Below are 22,993 nucleotides of genomic sequence, written 5' to 3'. Positions count from 1 at the left end.
TATGGGACAGGCTTTTATTTAATTTCGGGAAATACTTTTGGGAAATAATAGCCTATAATCATAATATAATTCTCAACGGGCCGAACAACTTGACAACTTTTTGCCGCGGTCTGGACGAGAATTAATGCTCTTGAGTCTGGTCGCAATAGCGGACCGGACCGGACCGGGTCTGGTCTTTGAGAACTGTAGCAGGAATGAAGCACTTTGAGAGGTTTTGTTCATTCACAAGAACTTGTAGGAAACAGACCCGGCTTCTAATTGAGACTGAGGGATTGAGGGATTTCCTGGGAATGCCAGGTCCCGGGATTAAACCCTAATACAAAGGTGAAGGGTACAAGTTGGAAGGATACAAAGGTGAAGGACAAGAGGTTGAAGGATATGAGGTGGAGGGATACAAGGTGGAAGGATACAAAGGTGAAGGATACGAGGTGGAAGGATATGAAGGGGGAAGGATACGAGGGTTAAAGGTATGAGGTGGAAAGATATGAAGTGGAGGGATAAAAGATGGAAGGATACGAGGGTGAATGATACGAGACAGAAGGATAAAAGATGGAAGGATAGGAGGCGGAGGGATACGAGGAGCAGTGTGACACTGACACTGTTGAGTGAGCAAGAAATAAATAAAGTTTTATCCATTTGTAAAAGTAAAATATGAATCAACAATACAGAAACTGTGGCTGATGATGTCAGTAAAGTGGACGGTCCTAGTTTATCTTCTGTAACAATTTGAACATCTCCTCCTCTGTCTTTTCTTTCACCGACCGTTTCGTCCTGTTCTCTTTCTACAGACTTTTTATTTCATAATTTAATATAATTTTTTAATACATTTAAACGTGACCAGAGCTGATCTCAGAGCAGCTGTTCTCGTCCTCATTAACTCCTGCTTTTGTTTCCATCATTAAAACAACGGTTCGATCTGCAGCTGCAGCACTTTGGTGGCGGCTGACGGTAAAGATGGCCGCCACCACCACCTGTTCCACACGAGCCGCCGTGGCACGGTCGCCATGACAACAGAAACGGCAAAATAAAGCTCAAATAAATGAGAACTGATCATCACACAGCTGGTGTTTCCCTACTGCATTTGAACGCAGCGTTGATTAAACCTCATTATCGTGGTGTTTGTCCAGATGATCATGTTATAGCCTAAATAAACAATATTTATAGTTATTTAGTTGTTGTTGCCGGGGGCGACACGTGTGCTGACCGCCGGCGCCTCCGATGCGCTTCAACGTGTTGATGTTCATCATGATAATGGGACAGATTTGATTCCACTTCCATGGCAGCGGCTCAAAGCAGCAGCAGCAACAGCAGCAACATATGTAAAGAAGCAACAGACGGAAATAGATGAGATTATTCTGGGTTTTATGAGACGGAGAAGCAGCAGAGCAGAAGAAGACGAGAGGAAGACGAGAAGAAGACGAGAGGAAGACGAGAGGAAGACGAGAGGCGCTGAGCTGAAAAAACTTCTCCTCCATCACCTCCTCTGGTTCCTCCTCTCTCATTCTTTAACTTTAGTATTTCTTGTAGCATGAACACAGGGAAAATATCAGTGAAGGAACAAGCTGAGGGAGAGAACTACAGTTCCCATGATGCAGTTGGGGAATGTAAACTAGGAGTGGTGGGAAAAAAAATATGGATGACTATGAGTCGATTATTAAATTTCCAAAAAATGATGATTTTTTAGTTGTTTTTTTTAATTGTTATACAAACCAGGGAATACACACTGCAAAAACTCCAAAAATGGACATTTATTTACAAGTGAGGACATTTGCTGTTATTTTTTGTGAAAGACTACATCTAAAATAAAAGTAAAATAATGATAAATTGGAAGTTACAACTACACTACACGATATTGAAGGTGCTTTGAGGTCTAACTGAATAAAAGAGAAGTTAAATAATTCAGCAGACTGTTTCTTTCTTTTGCAATATGCAATAAGTTTGTGGTGTTGGAAAATCCATAATCGTCAATAATCGGTTGGAAAATCGAAATGATAATCGTAAATATCGGTTGGTAATCGAAATGAGACCGCAATAATCGAATCGAAATGAATCGGACCGGTTAACCACCCCATAATCTAAACAGGACTTTTTAACGAATTGAAAATATGTTAGATTTAAAGGGATAGTAGCAATTTTTTAAAGTGTGGTTGTATGATCTACAAATAGCCCCTAAGTACTTTAATTGCAGTAGAAGACTCTCTGCACTCCTCCCGTTAGCAACGCCAGCCCATAATAGCCCTGCCCAGAGATTTACAACATACATTGTTGTGAACAGACCCAAAGAAACGGCCTATTTACACGGCCTAAAAGAGGTTTTACCTGAAAAAAAATACACAGTTCCATTGTTCACTATAATATAATTTTTTCCAGCCCCTCAAAGTGCAGGAAAAACACAGTTTTTATTTGGACCTAACCAACTGCTGATCGGCGGGCGCTAACCCTGGGCGGAGGGATACGTGAGTTGGTTAGGTCCAAATAAAAACTGTGTTTTTCCTGCACGTTGAAGGGCTGGAAAAATTATATTATAGCGAACAATTGAACTGTGTATTTTTTTTCACGTAAAACCTCTTTTAGGCCGTGAAAATAGGCCGTTTCTTTGGGTCCATTCACAACAATGTATGTTGTAAATCTCTGGGCAGGGCTATTATGGGCTGGCGTTGCTAACGGGAGGAGTGCAGAGAGTCTTCTACTGCAATTAAAGTACTTAGGGGCTATTTGTAGATCATACAACCCCACTTTAAAAAAAATGCTATCCCTTTAATATCAGCGTTGATAAACACAGTTGTGTTTTTCTGTGATTTCTTTGGAGTTTCTTTGGACTTTGGAGATGTTTGTGTTTCCAGAAAGTCAAAGTCGCACAGAGACAGAAAATGTTTGTGTTCAGATTTGACTGAGTTCGTTGTGACTCTGTGAAGACGAAGAGTGAGATTTTTATTTTTACTGGCGGCAAAAAAGGTTAAAAAAGACCAGTTTGTTGTTTTCTTTTCTCCTCTCTTCTTTTATTCTTCCTTCCTTTTTCCCTCTCTTTTCTCTGCATTGTTCTTCCTCCATCTTTCCTTCTTCTTCCCCATCTCCTCCCTTCTTTTTTATTTCCTCATTATTTAGCCTACCTTTATTCCCTCGGTTCCTCCCGTGATCTCAGTTTGTTGACAGACGTTATAAAAAGACAGACACCGGTGTGATTTTACTTCCTCCTCCTCCTCCTCCTCCTCCTCATCCTCCTCCTCCTCATCCCTCTTTCTTCCTCCTCTGTCTCTGAGACGACACGGGAGCCAAAACAACAGCAGCGAGCGACGACGCAGCTTCAAACCGAACAAATCCCTCCTCAGAACCACACGACATGAAAAACAGACGTAAAGAAACAAGAGAAAGACGTGTCTGTGTGTGTCTGTCTGTGTGTGTTATTGTGTGTGTTTTTGTGTGTATTTTTGACTGGGCTCGCTCTGTGGATGTCGACTTGTGATCTTCTGAAAGTTTTGTTGTTTTATTTTGGAGGAGCTGCTTGTTTCCTTCTCTTCCTCCCTGTCACTCCGGCGCGACGGAGAGAGGGAAGATGAAAGACGAGACAAACGCAGCCGGTGTTGTAGCTACAGAAGACGTTGTTGTCGTCGTCCGCCTTTACTTTACTTTGACTGACTGACTCGGCTTTTCGCGCCTCGGCTCTTAATGCGGGCGCAGCTAGCTTTAGCTAACGAGCTGCAGCGTGACACACACACACCGACACACACACACACACACACACACACACACACACACACACACACACACACACAGCAGACAACAACAATAGCAGAGGAAGCTAACAAACTAACACACAACAACATGTTGCAAAACAAATGTAAAAGGAACAACGGCCCAACATGATGATAAAGTGTGAACGCACAAACAACAGGAAATATTTCTGTAATGCTAGGCTAACGAGGCTAATTTTTATTTTGATGGCTAAAACATAAATATGAATTAATTAGTCTCTTCTAATGAATAACCTAAGGGGTAAAGACAATGATCCTGTTGGATTTTATTGTTATTATGTGAATGAAACCAATATGGCATCTCCTACATAACGCATATCAACTCTACGGTGTCCCACAGAGGTCAAACTACAACAAAACCAAGGAGTGGCTGATGCTTCTACCCTACAAAAACAAACTACTGTATAGCCTATAAAATTGATTCTATAGCATCAAATGGATATTATGGTACATGTGGATGCGAGCGCAGCTAGCTTTAGCTAACGAGCTGTGTTACACACACATGATGTAGTAGGCTATGAATGTCCAGATGACTATAGCAACTCATCAACTGTGTGCTAAGCCAACGTTAGCTTAACCTGCAGGAAATATCTCTGTAATGCTAAGCTAATGAGGCTAATTTTCACTTTGATGGCTAAAACAGAAATCTATCTATAATTAGTTTCCTCTAATAAGTAATTTTAAAGGATAAACACAATGATCCTGTTGGGTTTGAAAGTAACCTCAACTCTACGGTGTCCCACAGAGGTCAAACTACAAGAAAGCAAAGACTCACCGGGGAATAAATATCTCACAGTGTCTGATTTATGCTTCTACACCACATAAACAAACTATATAAGAGTAATTATATGTTTTTAATGCATATTGTGCTACAAATGGATGAAACCCTGACTTTCCCATAAGGAATTTATATGAATAGGCTACATGAAAAATATATAGCCTACAAGAAATCTGGAACAATTCAACATATTGACATATATCTCTAGCCCATGTAGGCGAATATATTGTATACATGTATAAAACCTTCTCAAAGCCTGTCAATATATTGATATTATAAACTGTGGGTTCAAAAGGCCAGTTTCCCAGAATGTAAATATCCGTCAACATTATATAGCTACAGATTTATGTGTTTGCTGTTTTAATAAACTTGTAAACATAAAATAGCCTATGTATTTGATTTAATAGCCTATATTGTCAATGTATTTGGTCAAAACATCTTATACCATATAGAAATAAATCATAATATAGGCTACATTTTCATCAATACATTTTTTGTAGGTGTTCAAAAGCAGATGATGTTTACATGTTATAATATCTCTATGTCAGATATTAAATTTCTGCATCGGGCTTGTTTGACACGTCCTCCATCTTTGTTTTTTGGTGTTGATCAACAGTTTATCTCCTGAGCTGAGTGAGTTCATGTGTGAATGAACAGAGACAGTTTCAGTTGGTTCAGTGTTGGTGGGAAAATCCCCCAGAGAAATGACTTTGATGTAAAACTACTGATTGAACCTGATGATGTCATGTTTTTCATCGTGTCTATATGAACTGTAACAAGCACCATGTTATTATATATTGACTGTGATGTAACAGTGAGTGGTCTTCTCTCTCTGTCCTCCAGGTGATGAGTGGTACCTGTGCAGACTGACTCTGAGCATGCCCAGCCAGGCCAACCTGCAGTGGGCCATGTTCCCCTCTCCCTACCTGGGCTCCGTGGGGCCCGACGCCACGCCCGGCTCCGTGGTCTACCGGCTGTCGGCACGGCAACGGGACGGCACGCAGGAACAGACGCACTTCACCCTACTGGACGGTGAGCGTTACATAGTTTTTATTTATTTGATTTATCTATTACACTGCAAAATCTCAATATCTTACCAAGAATATTTGTCTCATTTCTTGTCAAAACAAATCTCATTATAGCCTACTACTTAAAATAAGACTCATCACATTAGAAAGTAGCTTGTTTTTAGACACTTTTTACTTCTTTCAAGCAGATTTTCACTTGAAATAAGTAGAAATAAGCTGATAGTGGAGCAAGTTTTTCTTTCTTATTACAGGCACAAGTGAAAATGATCTAAAAACATTACGAGATGAGTCTTATTTTTAGGTGAAAGAGATTAGTTTTGACTAGAAATGAGACATTTTGACAAGAAATGAGACAAATATTCTTGGAAAGATTTAGAGTTTTTGCAGTATATTTCATTTTTTTTATTATTCATACTCTTCTTTCGTCTTGTTTGTACCTTTTTCAGTCCTCTGATAAGTTTCTTTTTTACTCTTAGATGTTTTTTAATTACAGAAATGTATCCATCGAGTTAGAGTCTAATCAATTAGGGATATTTGGGGCCAGAATTAGAGAGTAAAAACTTCTGATAACTTAGGGATGGGATCACAATTACTTGTTTTCACAATTAATCGTGGTATTAAACGCCACAATTAATTGATCGCAGAGATTCCTAAATACCGTCACTTTCCAAAAAAAGATTATGTATGAACCGTATCGGCAGATGTGGCGCCAAAGTAAAGATAAATGCACAGATACTGGTCCATTTACCTAACATAGAATTGGTAGGAATTTACATGCTAGAGGGTCATTTGTAATTAAAAAAAAGATTAAAATTAACTTAAACATTTGGAATTGATGACAATTACAGTAATGAGTTGAATATTTCAAACACTTCCCTTGGGGGATTAATAATTGGTCATATTTTAATAGATATATAAAATATTTTATAATTAGTAATGCCTATATTTTAACTACCGGTATATTTGATTTTACACATTAATAGTGTTGTGAAACTAATTAATGCATAATAATCCTGATAATCGTAATACCGTGATTATTTCTCTGACAATAATCGTACCAAGAAGATCTATTATTGAGACATCCCTATTGATAACTGATCAATCCACTGATATTCCTCGTGTTTATTAAAGGGATAGTTCAACATTTTGGCAAATTGGCCCATTGCCATAATCCCTATAGTCATAGCAGTAGGTTTGTTACCTTTAATTGTCGGTGCAAGCTATTTTTAGAACGGCGGAGCAGAGCCGTGAGCTGCTCAGAGCTACGCTACGGAGGCTCATTATGGGATTTCTTGGTTTCCCTCATCAATAAAACTCATCAAATACACAATCCAACAACTCCACAACGCTCTGGCGGACAAGTTGTGAGCTGCACATTCACCACGCTATGAGATAATAACACAACGTTACCACACAGAGTTGTTTTAGAGCAGGGGTGTTCATTACGTCGATCGCAAAGACATTTGGGTCGATCGCGTGATGAAGAACAAAAAAAAATTAAAAACACAGTTGTCTGGACAGCAGCATTTTTCTCACAACCGACCCATAGACTGTAAAAGAACCGACCTCAAAAGCGAGGGCAGGTCCGCCGAAGCATCATTCCGGGTGAATCAAGCTCTCCGCCCGTTGTCTTTTATGTTAATTTGTTGCCGCTCCACAGAGCACATGGCTACTTAATTATGCACGTGCTGACCATATGGTTGTGCTGAGGCATTCTGGGGGTGGAATATGAGGTGTGTTCATGTCTGCACCATTCTTGGGTCCGGTGTGATTTATCAATGGAATATTGCGCAGAGTTGTGCGTACGCACAGCTTGATCAGTGTTTCCCACTAACAGAAAAAAAAAAAAAAATTGTTTTTTTTCTCCACATGTGTGTTTACGTGCGGTGCGCCCGCACGCGAGAGAGGCGGCAGGTTGAGAGGCTGACAGCTGACAGATGAGAGATGGTGAAACTCTAGCATGATTATTAAAAAAAACACCATCTCTCATCTCTGCCGGCACATAGACAGACACAGGTTCACATACAGACAGGGGCGCACGGTAAATGCAGCTGCCGCCACCCCCCACAACCCCCCCCCCCCCGCCGCATAGTCCGACAAACTGGACGACCAAAAATTGGTAGATCATTTTGACTTGGTCACTTTAAAAGTAGCTCTCAGGCTGAAAAAGTCTGAGCACCCCTGTTTTAGAGGGAAATTCATGCAAAACCGCTGATGCACGTTGCCTTCAGGGACAGTTTTTCATCAAGCAGTCTCTGTGTTTACCTCTAAAACAATTGTGTATTTGATGAGTTTGATGAGGGAAACCAAGAAATCCCATGAGTGTAGCTCTGAGCAGCTCACGGCTCTGCTCCACCATTCTAAAAATATCTTGCACCGATAATTAAAGGTAACGAACCAATAGGGATTATGGCAATGGGCCAATTTGCCAAAATGTTTAAATATCCCTTTAACAAAACACATGTCCTTTTACTTTTGTCCGTGTTATTTTTACATGTGAATTTTCTCTGTAGCTCAGTTTTTCCCTTTGAAACAGAACCGATGTGATTTAGTTTTAAAGCCTTTAAGTCATGTAAAAACACACGTGGAGCTGCGCGGCGGCTTCAGATCCTCGTTCACCTTTCTCTTCGTATTTGCCGTAACAGAGAGAAGTTGTCAGGTAACACAAAGCCCCGACCTGCTCTTATCTGCCGCCTGTATCTGTAATTAGGTCCGCTCTGCCTGCTCCGCCGCTCCGCTCCGCCAGCCTTTCCCCGTGACAAACCTATTCTGTTCAAAGGAGCAGATTTATAAATAAAATTTGACTTGTTGAATTTCAATTACCGTCAAGTTTTCGAGAGGCAGAGAAAAATGCACATAAACGGCGTAGAGCTGCACTGTTAATCGCTCCCCGGGGCAAAGAAAGCTCCCAGATTCGGGAATAATAGGAAAGTCTCTGGAGAGTGGGAGGGTGGGCGGATGGAGCCGGTGGCTGTGGGTTTTTATTTTTTTATATTTTCTCTCCACAGGAGGGAGGAGGAGGAGGAGGAGGAGGAGGAAGGAGCAGGAGAGATATTTTAAGAGCTAATTTCTAATGCGTTCATATTAAGAGCCTCTGACTTCCCCGTGGCGTAATGTGACTACATGTGTACCATCAAATAATCCAATAATTTACATTAAAAATGTTTTTTTATATCACGCCAGCATGGAAACATAATATTCACAGTGTGTGTGTGTGTGTGTGTGTGTGTGTGAAGCCAATTAACCTGGTTTTGACTCTGTAATGTACAGTTGTACAGTGACAGCGTCAACGCTTCAGTTTGTTGTTCATTTAAAACGTTTTAAACTTTCACTGATTCAATTCAACTTTATTAGTACGACAGCGAATCACAACGAACATTAACTCAGAGCTCGTTACAGGAGGAAAGGTCACGACCTCTTGACTGTTACAGTCACAGACCAGCGGTAGTGGTAGTAGTAGAGATAGTGGTAGTAGTATTGATAGTAGTAGTGGTAATGGTAGTTATCTTAGTAGTGATAATTAAGCAATATACCACGGACTGGAGTGATATATTGCTTTTATAAAACGGTTACCAATAATGACAATATGAAAGAGGGATACGCATCAATTTCATGTAGTTTTATTCAACCAGAAATACATATTATCCAATAAAATAACCTCACTGTGAAAAACTAGTCCCACCTCTCCAGACGTTAGCTCCTAGTAGCTCTGCATCTGGTCTTTTCCTCTGTCACTGCTCAGTCCCCTCTACCATTGTTAACCCTCTGGAGGTCAAAGTTTAAACCTTAAACATGTCAATTACACTACTTTAGTCCGTTTTTTTTTTTTTTTTTTTTTTTTTAAGTATATTTTTTGGCTTTTTGCCTTTATTCGATAGTCCACAGTATAGATAGACAGGAAAGGGTGAGGCAGAGAGAGGGGGAATGACATGCAGGAAAGGTCTGCCCGACGCGGGATTCGAACCGGGGACGCCTGCGTTGAGGACTGTAGCCTCCACATGGGGCGGCCGCTCTACCCACTGCGCCACGCACCGCCCCGAGTCCGTTTTTTAACATCGTAAAAACATCAACTGTCTTTGGCAGTCCGTTGTCATGGATACATGACAACAACTTCCATTCATACCAGTCATACGTGCCTGAGGCGGAGTGATAGCCTACGCTGTGATGAGGCTTTAGAATAGTAGCCGTGGTATATGCTCAATATACCACGGCTAACAACCAATCAGATCGCCGGATTTCACCTTTACGTTTTATAATGGTAGTTATAGTAGTAGTGTTAGTGATAGTAGTAGTGATAATGGTAGTAGTTGGGATAGTAGTATTGGTAGTAGGGATAGTAGTAGTAGTAGTAGTGTTAGTGATAGTAGTAGTGATAATGGTAGTAGTAATGGTAGTGGTGATAGTAGTACAGTAGTAGTAGTTGTAGTAGTAGTTGTGAATGCAGCAGTCTGTGAGGACCAATCAGCTGAGTGACATCACAGCCTGTTGACCAATGATGTATTCATCCCTTCACATTAAAACTCAACATGTGTCAGTGACATAGACGGTATAAAGGTCTGTGAGGACTCAGTCTTTTCAAAATAAAAGCGCAGATGGAAACTAAAGGTCTCTCTCCACTAACAGCTCTGTGTGAGGGGGCGGGGCCAGATGATGATTGACAGGTGGATCAGCTGCTGCTGGTCCAGGACCCTCTGGTCAACAGCTGCTGTTCTTCTCCTCCTTTATTCCTCCTCTCCCTCCTTCTTCACCTCCTTCTGCAGCCGCCATCTTTTCTTCACCCTCCATCCATCTATCTATCCATCTAGTCATCCCCACTTTCTCTCTCTCCCTTCAGCCAAGGGGGAAGTGGGTAAAAAAAAATTAACCCACACTTTTCCTACACACACACACACACACACCCTCACCCTCCAGCCTCCACAGCTGCGTCTCTCTCTGCTTCGACCTGAACGTCCTGTCATCACAGGAAACTGATCAGGGAATCAAACTCAGTTTAAGGGCCACAGGTCCACTGCGCCACTGAGCCAAGTAACCTCATGTTACTGTCAAGTATCCATGACGACAGTAGCTACAGGTCAGGATGTCATGTGACTGAGAACAGCAGGTCCAAATGCCAGAGATGGGGACTCGAGTCACTGTGACTTGGACTCGAGTCGACTCAAGTCGCTATTTTGATGCGACTTGACTTGACTTGACAAAAAATAAAAGACTTGCGACTTGACTCGGACTTGAAGGTTAAAGACGCGGGACTTGACTTGACTTGAAACACGATGACTTGAATGACTTGAATGACTTGAATGACCAGCCGCCACCGCTGAATTTTTCCCCGGCACGGCACCAGATCAGTCGGTGTTTTTTTTTTTTTTCCCCCGGACTTTTTATGCACTTATTTTGAAAGGAGCGCTGGAGAGAGAGAGGGAGGGGGAGAGAGTGAGAGGGGGGTTTGGTACGGAGGGGCCTCCAGGGTCGCTGCAGCGGGCGTGCTACATGGATCTATTATAATATAATACATTCATGGAGTGCTATCACGCTCGCAGCTCAGTGTTTTTAAACGGAGATTTCATCCGGAGTTTCAGTGACGGTGAGCGGCCTGACGCTGCTTCATTAACGCTGCGTCGCCGCCGCTGTTCAGAGTCGGGACAAACGCACAGTAACCAATAGACATATGGTAACAGTCACCTGTTACCAGCGTTACCATAGCGAGAAGCTAACGTGTCCTTTTTAAAAAAATAAAAAATCTCCTCTCCTTCAGCCTCACGTTCTCACTGCTGCAGAATCTGCAGTGACTACACAGCTGTTTGCCTGTCAGTTAACATCCAGGAATGTTTCAATGTTACACACTCTTTGACTTTTGAATATAAAATATCAAATTAATATCTAACTACTTGGTATGATTGCAGGCTGAGAATGGTGTTGTCATGATAGAATATAGCTAATAGATTTTCTATTCTATTCTATTGATGTAGTAGGAGTTAACCTTTTGTGATCAGATCAGGTATGAAGAGGCTCATTAATGCATTATAAGACATGATAAGACATAAGACATAATAGATGTTCTATTCTATTCTATTCTAATATATTGTCTTCACTTTATTTAGATTAGATTCTGCGGGTGAAATTGCAATAATAAGGTGACTTGACTTGGACTTGACTTGACCTATGCACGACTTGACTTGGACTTGACTTGACATAACCTGTGACTTGACTTGACTTGACTTGCCCAAAGAAAAATGACTTGAGACTTACTTGAGACTTGCACATGTGTGACTTGGTCCCATTTCTGCCAAATGCATTGATATACAAATAGATGCCGCCTTTGACGCTGCTGTCCATTGAAACGATAGGTCAACGTGGCGGCCATCTTGGTCAGGGGTAAGCCGTGTCTACTTCCTGCACTAGTCAACAGAGGCAGACGTCTATCAACCATTAAAATCGCCATAACTCACTGAACATTCAACTGATTTTCAAGCCGTTTGGTTTATTATAAATGTCAGACACATATTTATGGTATACTACAACAAAAGATTTTTTTCTTTTTTTTTTTTTGAAAAATTTTATAATTTTTTAAAATGTATTAAACATAGGATACACTTACATACTCAGACACACACACACACACATGTATAAATACGCTAAAATGTGTTCTACAAGGGTCTGACTGCTGGTCAGACGTTTATGTCTATGGTCAGTAACTCTGTACCAAGATGGCGGCCATGTTGACGTACGTACGCTGAGAAGCAGAAGGCGGCATCTAGTCAGTATATATATCTATTTTCTGTACTTCCCTTTCGTCTTTGTCTGTGCTTCTTCCTCTTTACTTTTTCTGAACTTCTTCCGTACTTCATCTTCTTCTTCTTCTATGCTTCTTTTCGTTCCTCCTCTATACTTCCTCTTGTTCCTCTTCTTGTGCTGTTTTACCTCTTCTTGTACCTCTACCTTCTTCTGAATTTCTTCTGTACTTCTCTTTTTTTCCCTCTACGCTTTTTTTGTTCTGTTCTACCCTCTTTATCTTCTCTATTTGTTCTGTACTTCACATTTCCCACTTGTGTGCTTCTTTTTGTTCTTCCTCTTCTGCACTTCAACCCCTCTTCATCTTCTTTTCCTTCTTCTTCTTCTCCTTCTTACACCCATGTTTTCCGTCTTTAGTTTGCCGAGATTAACGTCTCTACCTGCTCGGCATCATGGGAAACCAGTGATGTAATACTCACCTTTAGACCAATCACAGATGTTGATGTCATCAGTGGAGCAGAAACCGGTTTGGACCGGTTCAGCCCCGGTGAGTAAAACGAGGTGAAACTGGGTTAAACATTTATTCTCTCTCTCTCTCTCTCCAGGCGGGGACGAGTGCTTCGAGGTGGACCGGCGTTCGGGCGAGGTCCGGACCACGGGCCGACCTTTGACCCCCAGTCAGGAGTACCGGCTGCGTGTCCAGGCCGTGGACGGACGAGGACGGAAAGGCCCGCCGACCACCGTCGCCATCTTGGCCGGTTACCGACCGCCGCAGTTCACCAACGCCACCTACAGCCTGAACGTCCCCGAGAACACACCGGTCGGCCAACCGTGAGTCACCACGCCGCCTCTGACCTTTTCACACTGGACGCTTAATTTTACAGAGGAGCATTGAACGTCTCACAAGGAGAAGTCAGAGCAGGAAAAAGGAGAAACTTCTAGAATGATATTTCAAAATAAAACACCTCCTTCAAAATAAAACAACTCCCAACAGATGATACGACTCACAGCTGATCGATAAATAACAAACCAATATGTGTTTGGATGATAACTCGATTGATAAGAAAGGAGCTGCTACAGGAGTACAGCTGCTTTGATGATTGACAGCCGATCAAATCTATAGAGCAAAATCAATCAGGTTCTATTGATCGTGGGATGTATTGATAATTAGTGTGGTTGTAAAGGTTTCATTGTTTGATTTTAAGTGAATCCTTAAAGGGGAGGTAAATACAGAGACTGCTTGATGAAAAACTGTCCCTGAAGGCAACGCGCATCAGTGGTTTTGCATGAATTTCCCTCTAAAACAACTCTGTCTGGTAACGTTGTGTTATTATCTCATAGCGTGGTGAATGTGCAGCTCACAACTTGTCCACCAGAGCGTTGTGGAGTTGTTGGATTGTGTATTTGATGAGTTTGATGAGGGAAACCAAGAAATCCCATAATGAGCCTCCGTAGCGTAGCTCTGAGCAGCTCACGGCTCTGCTCCGCCGTTCTAAAAATAGCTTGCACCGACAATTAAAGGTAACGAACCTACTGCTATGACTATAGGGGTTATGGCAATGGGCCAGTTTGCCAAAATGTTGAACTATCTCTTTAAGTTAAAAAAAAGAAGTAAAAAACCTTTAAATACTTCAGGGAATATTTAAGGAAATCTTAATCTGGACGAAGACGTTAACGGCCTCTGGTGCTGACACGGCTCCGTGTGTGTGTGTATGTGTGGTGTTATGTCTGGTATTGTTAGTGTCACTATTAGGCGTGTGTGTGTGTGTGTGTGTGTGTGTGTGTGTGTGTGTGTGTCTTTGTCCTCCATATTTACAGAAACATCATTTACATTCCACTGCCTCAGAAACTGAGTGTGGAAATGGCATCTGCTTAGTGTGTGTGTGTGTGTGTGTGTGTGTGTGTGTGTGTGTGTGTGTGTGTGTGTGTGTGTGTGTGTGTGTCCACGGCCAGCTCCTTGCTCTGTGTGTCATGTGATGCATGAAAAGATGAACCCTGTAGAGCGAGACAAAAGGAGAAGGAGAAGGAGGGGAGAGGAGGAGGAGGAGGAGGAGGGGGGAGGATGATAGAAGGAGAGATGGAGAGGAGAGAGAGGGAGAAGAGGAGAAAAGGATGGAGGGATGAGGAGGTGAAGAAGGAGAAGAAGAGCAGGGGGGATGGATGAAGAGGACCCAGATGTATGAGTGTGGCCTGAGGCTGAGAATTTGAAAGTGTGGCAAATTCAAATATTTATTAAAAGCGAGGTCTGGATAAACATGAAGGAGTGTGTGTGTGTGTGTGTGTGTGTGTGTGTGTGTGTGTGTGTGTGTGTGTGTGTGTGTGTGTGTGTGTGTGTGTGTGTGTGAATCCCTCAGGGCTGCTGGCGCAAAGCACATTGTATTAATATCCAAGTATCCATGCCGCCCTGCGAGCAGAGTGTGTGTGTGTGCTTCCATTATTATGTCCCTTTATGTGTTTTGCGGTCGGTGGCCATTTCTCCCATGACGTCTGTGGACCTTGAACGCACCACCGGACTCGAGGACCAGCAGATAGATAGATAGCCTACAGCGTTAAGACCAGTCTCCTTCGTCTGTTCGTTATCTCTTCTCTCTCTCTCCGTCCGTCCGCTCATCAATCTGCCCCTCGGTGTTTCTCTTCTCTGATCTTAATTATGACGAGGAGGAAACTCTGGCTTTTTTTTTTTTTTTGGGTGAAAATCTGCTAAAACGTCTGAGTCGGCGATTAATTTTCCAGAGAAGTGCTGACAGGACAGAGTTTTATATAGACGAGGAGTCCTGTCAGCGTCGGCCGCTCAATTAGACGCTGGTTAGATGAAGACGGAGCGACGGCATCGTCCTCCATCAGCAGGACAAACCGAGACAGATTAACATCAGAGGAGGAAGTTTTAAACAACCATGTGTCCACTAGGGGGCGTCAACAAACTCCATCCAGTTGATCTGTAGTAGTAATAATAATAATAGTAATACATTTTATTTACAGGCACCTTCCAAAACAGTCAAGGTCAGAGTTAAAAACAATATTAGAATAAATCAATTAATAATAATATCACATATACCCTAAATTCTCAAACAGACGCTGGTCTCCTCTACTGGGACGAGTCTGGCTAAAGGTCTGAGCAAATAAGAGACGATCTCTCAATCTTTTGAGACTGTTCTGTTTTCTACGAGACAGAGTTGTTTTAGAGGTAAATACAGAGACTGCTTGATGAAAAACTGTCCCTGAAGGCAACGTGCATCAGCTGTTTTTGCATGAATTTCCCTCTAAAACAACTCTGTGTGGTAACGTTGTGTTATTATCTCATAGCGTGGTGAATGTGCAGGTCACAACTTGTCCACCAGAGCGTTGTGGAGTTGTTGGATTGTGTATTTGATGAGTTTGATGAGGGAAACCAAGAAATCCCATAATGAGCCTCCGTAGCGTAGCTCTGAGCAGCTCACGGCTCTGCTCCGCCGTTCTAAAAACAGCTTGCACCGACAATTAAAGGTAATGAACCTACTGCTATGACTATAGGGATTATGGGAATGGGCCAATTTGCCAAAATGTTGAACTATCCCTTTAAACAAACTTCCTTGTAAAACATGATCATCCTGCTGTTATTGGCATTTATTTAAACCAATAACAGCTGCTGTGGGCAGAGCTTAGCCTCAGATGTAGCAATGTGATTTGCTTCTGCAGAACACAGTGTCAGATTGTGTTGTTATGTTGATCGATGTTTTTAGAAACGTTAGCGTTAAAGGGATAGTTCACCCAAAATTCAAATTGCACTCATTATCTCCTCCCCCTCATGTGGACTAAGGGCTGGGAGAAGTTTCAGAGTCCTCCGTGGCTTCTCTGAGTTACAGGGGGTCTCGGCGTAGCAGTGCATGTCCATATAACGGTTGCAAATGGATACCAACTGTCTTCGTAACAAAAAGACACACCAGAAAACATCCAAATACCTCCATGCTGCTCGTATGTAATGTCCGTCTTGTATTGAAGCCCCGAAATGCGAAATTGTCCCGAAAAAAATTAAATAAGTCTATATTTCAAGTTTGTTTTGTAGCGGAAGCTTCTCGAAGCTCCTCTTCCTGGTTCGTCCAAATTTGGACGATGAAAAATTTGGACGATGAAAAAAAGACTTATTTAATTTTTTTCGGGACAATTTCGCATTTCGGGGCTTCAATACAAGAGGGACATTACAGACGAGCAGCATGGAGGTATCTGGATGTTTTTTGGTGAGTCTTTTTGTTATGAAGACAGTTGGTATCCATTTGCAACCGTTATATGGACATGCACTGCTACGCCGAGACCCCCTGTAACTCAGAGAAGCCACGGAGGACTCTGAAACTTCTCCCAGCCCTTAGTCCACATGAGGGGGAGGAGATAATGAGTGCAATTTGAATTTTGGGTGAACTATCCCTTTAACAATCTCTCTCTCTGTGTGTGTTCAGTGTGTCGGTGGTGGAGGCCGTGTCGTTCCAGAGGAAGAGTCTGTCCTTCGTGCTGCTGCTGAATCCTGGGAACGTGTTCAGCATCAACCAGGAGAGCGGCGCCCTCAGCCTGACCCGGACCGTCGACTACGAGAGCGGACACAACCTCCACACGCTGCAGGTCCGGGCCTCCGAGCCCGACACCGGGCTGAGCAGCGTGGCCGAGGTGAGCTCACACTACTACAACACACACTAACACACACACACACACAACACAACTACACACACTAACACACTGTCACTTAGATCCATAACACACATGACCATGATACGATATGAATACGATACTAATACGATACGAATATGATACGATACGAATATAATAAGATACGGATACGATACAATACGCTAAGATACAATGGGCTTTATGCACAGCTCTACTACTTCCTGAAATAAGCCAGCTCCTTTATTTCCTGTCTTACATCATTGGACCAACTGATTGACCCAGGTGTGTCTGACCTCACAACAGCGGGGGGTAGCGTACGTTCTCCTGTTTACATTAGCCTACATGGCCTACTGTATAAACACGACTACACGTTCACATAGCCTAGTTTTCTCTTACGTTTACGTTCTTTGCTACAACTCACCATAATATAGCATCGCAATAATAATGTCAGTCATCTGGGGGTGATGCTCCGTCTGTCATCTCGGGTCCTGTCTACTCTGTCATCTCGTTTTGCTGCTGAAACTGCAGAAAACTCCGTTTCACAAACATAATATGTTTGTAATGGAGGCAGGTTTTCCGTGCTTTTGTGGCGATCTCAGGATATTCTGCTTAAATCCAGAACGCAGGGAGAGAAGTTTTCTGTGAAGTGATGAAGCGGCAGAGAGCCGGTCCCGCACACACATTGCGGAGCTTGGAGCATGTGAATCACCTGTTGCAATGAACCCGTCATTTAAACAGGACTCGTGCTTTTTCTTTTAGAACAGCTTTCTTCTTGTTGGAAAGCGTCGGGTCTTCTGTCGTCTCATTATTGAGTTTTTCCCGGCCCGGCGACGTGTGTTTTTCACTCTTTTCCGTTTGTGCCTGCCTGTCAATTGCCTGTCATTTGCCTGTCATTTGCCTGTCAATTGCGCAGCACTGGGAAGATGCACAAACGGAAGTGGCAACATTTTCAAAATAAAATGACCGGAAGTGTGAAATAGACGAAACAAACGATTTTTTATTTTTTTTTCATTTTCATTTCATCTTTCTGCGGCCCGGTACCAAATGATCCACGGACCGGTACCGGTCCGCGGCCCGGTGGTTGGGGACCACTGCTATACAATACAATAAGATATGACACAATACAATACAATAAGATACGAAGAAAAGCAAATCTATCAATAAGATACGATATGTATACAATATGATATGATACAATACGATAAGATACAATACGGATACGATACGATACAATGCGATAAGACACGATACAGATTTGATACGATACGACACAATATGTTATGATATGGATACGATACGATAAAATACGGATACGATTAGATAAGATAAGATACGGATACAATACGAGGACAGGACAGAAGACGAGTTGACATTACGGCAGAGTTTCACTATAACATTTATCTCTGTGACTGGTGTTCCCTGTTGTTGATCCTTCAGGGCCACCGTAGTGGGTTATATTATGATGATGGAACAATCTAAAGCTTATTCGAAGTTTCTTTACATTATTGATTACATTGCTTTTATAATATTAAAATATAAACAACTTATGTATGCATATTATATTACAGTAACAGTAAGCAGACATACAGCTTGTTGCTCGTTAACCCTTCGTTGTGAAGCCTCTCCTCCTCGTTAGCGCCGTCTCTCCAGCTGCAGCTGCTGCTCGCCGCCGTCTGTGTGTGTGTGTCTGTTGTTGACCCTCTGATGAAAAACTCATTCGTTCCAAAACGAACGAGGTGAAACGCAGCAGCAGCCTCCGAATCTCTCTCTCTCTCTCTCTCGCTGTGATGCAACTGTTTCGTTTACTGTATAATCTGTTTATGTGTGTGTGTGTGTGTATATATGTGTGTGTTTGTGCTCATTATGTATGCGTGATGCGTGAGGAGAAGGAAGGAAATGCACGGCGGCGGCTTTGGGTCTAATGATGAAACTACAGCGCTCAGATAACCTCAGTGATCGGTGTGAGATCAGCAGTTTAGGCTCAGTTTGTTACAGTTTTTCTCGATTGCTAAGACACATTTTTCGAAAGCTTCTCTCATTTTCTCTAAACTGTGAACACAAACCCCAATTTTCAAGCTACATTCACAAAACCTCAGACTCTTCTTGCAAAACCAAGCAAACTTTCACCTCAAAACAGTTCAATCTGTGCTCAAAACTGAACTATGTTGTCAAATCAAAATTAAAAACACTACTGAGCTTCACTAAACACTACATAGACAAATAGAAAACACAACGCTCAGGACATGAAGCTGCAGAAATAAATGTTTATTGTTCACTGTAGCTAAATGCATGTTGCAAAACAAAAAAACCTGTGCATTTACACTGTAGCACTTCTCTCCTTCCCTTTCTTTCACCCTCCTCCTTCCCTCTCCACATCCATTTCATCCCCTTTTCCTTCCTTCTTCTTTTTTCTTCCCAGTTCATCCCTCCCTCCCTCCCTCATCCTTTCTTCCTTCACTCTGTCGCCTCTCATCTTCTCCTCTTGCAAAACAAAAAACCTGTGCATTTACAGTAGCACTTGTACATAGTAGTAAAAAAAAAAAAAGAAGTACAAAAACCAGAAATCCTGTGCATTTTACACGTAGCACTTGTACAGTACAAAGACAAACAGAAATCTTGAGCGTTTAGCACTTGTATACAGTAAACCTCGTAAGTACAAAAATATAGAAATGAGAAGTGCATAACTCAGCCACAGCATCATTTCTCTGCACTGGACCAGACCACAGGACTTCATCCTGAACTGGCTTATTACAGTAGTATATGTTCCCTCACATCATTGGACACAAGTGTAATACATTTTGAGTTGTTGTGTTCAACCGGTGACACCTGTGCTTTACAGTTTTTCTCAATTGTTAAAACCCTAACCCTGTAGTGTTGTCTGAACCAAATTCTCAGTTGTCTGAACCCACTGATTGAACCAGTCGCTCTTTTGGCAAAACCATCAGCACTCTTCACCTGTTTAGACACAACTTACCAACACATTTTCATTGTGATGCACCTGTGTTGCATAATGCTGAGCACAGGTGGCAAAAGTCAAACACAAGTAAAGCACAAGTTTCACCGGTTGAACACAACAACTCAAAATGGATAACACTTGTGTCCAATGATGTGAGGGAACATATATAACACATATGAGCCAGTTCAGGATGAAGTCCTGTGGCCTGATCCAGTACAGATCAGAGAAAATACAGTATGCTGCGGCTGAGTAATGCACTTCTCATTTGTATATTTTTGTACTTTATTTTTACCTATATGCCTACTGCAGACAAGTGCTAAATGCACAAGATTACTCTTTGTTTTTGTACTGTACAAGTGCTATGTGTAAAATGCACAGGATTTCTGTTTTTTGTACTTTTTTTCTTTTACAGTACTATGTACAAGTGCTAAATGCACAGATTTTTTGTTTTGCAAGACTAGAAGATGAGAGACGACAGAGTGAAGGAATAAAGGATGAGGGAGGGAGGGAGGGAGGGATGAACTGGGAAGAAAAAAGAAGAAGGAAGGAAAAGGGGATGAAATGGATGTGGGGAGGGAGGGAGGAGGGTGAAAGAAAGGGAAGGAGAGAAGTGCTACAGTGTAAATGCACAGGTTTTTTTGTTTTGCAACATGCATTTAGCTACAGTGAACAATAAACATTTATTTCTACAGCTTCATGTCCTGAGCGTTGTGTTTTCTATTTGTCTATGTAGTGTTTAGTGGCTGCTCAGTAGTGTTTTTAATTTTGATTTGACAACAAAGTTCAGTTTTGGGCACAGATTGAACTGTTTTGAGGTGAAAGTTTGGTTTTGCAAGAAGAGTCTGAGGTTTTGTGAATGTAGCTTGAAAATTGGGGTTTGTGTTCACAGTTTAGAGAAAATGAGAGAAGCTTTCGAGAAATGTGTCTTAGCAATCGAGAAAAACTGTAATCCTGAACTGGTTTATATGTGTTCCCTCACATCATTGGACACAAGTGTGATCAATTTTGAGTTGTGTTCAACCGGTGACACCTGTGCTTTAGTTGTGTTTGACTTTTGCCACCTGTGCTCAGCATTATGCAACACAGGTGCATCACAATGAAAATGTGTTAACAAGTTGTGTCTAAACAGGTGAAAAGTGCTGATGGTTTTGCCAAAAGAGACTGGTTCAATCAGTGGATTCAGGCAACAGGGTTTAGTGTTTTAGCAATTGAGAAAAACTGTAACACACACACACACACACACACACACACTAGGACACACACACACACACACACACACACACACACACACACACACACACACACACAGACACACACACACCTAGAGGAATCCATTATCACCTGCTCTCGGTGTCCAGATGGTTGAGACACACTCAGAGTCGTTGTTAAACTCCCCCGAAGGTCTGAGCTGCTCTATAAGCTCGGCTGGTTCATTCACTCGAAAGGCTGCGTGTGTGTGTGTGTCTGTGTGTGTGTGTGTGTCTCTGTGTGTGTGTGTGTGTGTGTCCTAGTGTGTGTGTGTGTGTGTGTAGTAGAAAGCCTCCTCAGCACATGTAACTGTAGCTGCTGCAGTTTCTGTTGCCTTCAGCTTTTAGAGACATTTTCAGAGCGTCAGCAGCACCAACTTCTCTCCCTTCTTTCTCCTCCTCCTTTTCCTCTTCCTCCTTCCTTCTCCTCTTCATTTTCTTCCTCTCCATCCTTCTTTCTCCTCCTCTTCTTCCTTCTCTCTCTCCTTCCTCCTCCTCCTATTCCTTCTCTCCCTCTTTCTTCCTCCTCCTCTTCTTCTTCCGCCTTCCTACTCCTCCTCTTCCTCCTTTCTTTCTCCTCCTCTTCTTCTTCCTTCTCTCCCTCCTCCTTCCTCCACCTCCTCTTCTTCCTCCTCTTCCTCCCCCTCCTAATCCTCTTCTTCTTCCTCCTCCTCCCTCCTCCTCCTCTTCCTCCTCCTCCTCTTCTCTTCCTCCCCCTCCTCCTCTTCCTCCTCCCCCTCCTCCTCCTCCTCCTCTTCCTCCTCCTCCCCCTCCTCCTCCTCCTCCTCCTCACCTTCTCCTCCTCCTCCTTCTCCTCCTCCTCTCTCTTCTTCCTCTCTCCTCCTCCTCCTCCTTCCCCCCTTCTTTTTTCCTACTCCTTCTTCCTCTCCTCCTCCTCTTCCTCCTCCTCCTATTACTCCTCTTTTTCCCTCTTCTTCCTCCCTTCTTTCTATTCCTCCTCCTCCTCCTCTTCCTCCTCCTCCTACTACTACTCCTCTTTTTCCCTCTTCTTCCTCCCTTCTTTCTATTCCTCCTCCTCCTCCTCTTCCTCCCCCTCCTCATCCTCTTCTTCCTTCTCTCTCTCCTTCCTCCTCCTCCTATTCCTTCTCTCCCTCTTTCTTTTTCCTCCTCTTCTTCTTCCGCCTTCCTACTCCTCTTCCTCCTCCTCCTCTTCTTCCACTCCCTCCATTTTTCTCCTCCTTCCTCCTCCTCTGATTTAACAGACAACCCTTAAACCTGAGTTCAGATTTCCTACGCTGTCGTGAACCTTGAACACACCACCACCACCTGTGGACTGATGACAGACTGAATATTTAAAGGGATAGTTCACCCAAAATTGAAATTTCATTATCATTATCTACTCACCCTCATGTCGACTAAGGGCTGAGTAGATAATGAGTGGAATTTGAATTTAGGGTGAACTATCCCTTTAATCTAATGTCTATTTATGGAAGAAAAAAACTGTTAATGACCGTCGACTCATTTACATGTGAGGTGACAGACGGGTGTGTGACTGTCAGCGAGAGGAACCAGACGAGGAGGAGGAGGAGAAATATGGAGGGAGAGAAGGAAAAGGAGGAGGGAGGAAGAAGAGGAGGAGAAAGAAGGAGGGAGAGGGAGAAGAGGCAGAGGAGGAGAAGGAAGGAGGAGGGAGAGGAGAAAGGAGAAGAAGTGGAGGAGGAAGGAGAGGAGGAGGAGAAATATGGAGGGAGAGAAGGAAGAGGAGGAGGGGTAGAAGGAGAAGAGGAGGAGGAGGAGGAGGGAGGAAAAGGAGGAGGGACGAGAGGCAGAGGAGGAAAAAGAAGGAGGAGGGAGAGGAGAAAGGAGAAGAAGTGGAGGAAGAAGAGGAGGAGGAGAAAGAAAGAGGGAGA

At 42.7% G+C, this 22,993-nt stretch overlaps 1 protein-coding gene across 1 annotated transcript in view; it reads left to right on the top strand.

The window, feature by feature from the left end:
• Window positions 1–22,993, top strand: part of LOC146972713 (neural-cadherin-like) — a 209,237-nt gene that overhangs the window by 77,294 nt on the left and 108,950 nt on the right. The window contains exons 4-6 of the mRNA XM_085802145.1: window positions 5,374–5,562; window positions 12,890–13,115; window positions 16,715–16,919. Coding sequence (XP_085658271.1) covers window positions 5,374–5,562; window positions 12,890–13,115; window positions 16,715–16,919 — 620 coding nt within the window. The remainder of the gene's footprint in view (window positions 1–5,373; window positions 5,563–12,889; window positions 13,116–16,714; window positions 16,920–22,993) is intronic.

This window comes from Trachurus japonicus, chromosome 16 (genome assembly GCF_045865225.1).
Source record: "Trachurus japonicus isolate A0001 chromosome 16, Traja_1.0".
Classification (NCBI taxonomy): Eukaryota; Metazoa; Chordata; class Actinopteri; order Carangiformes; family Carangidae; genus Trachurus; species Trachurus japonicus.
This window is presented reverse-complemented; position numbering and strand designations above follow the sequence as displayed.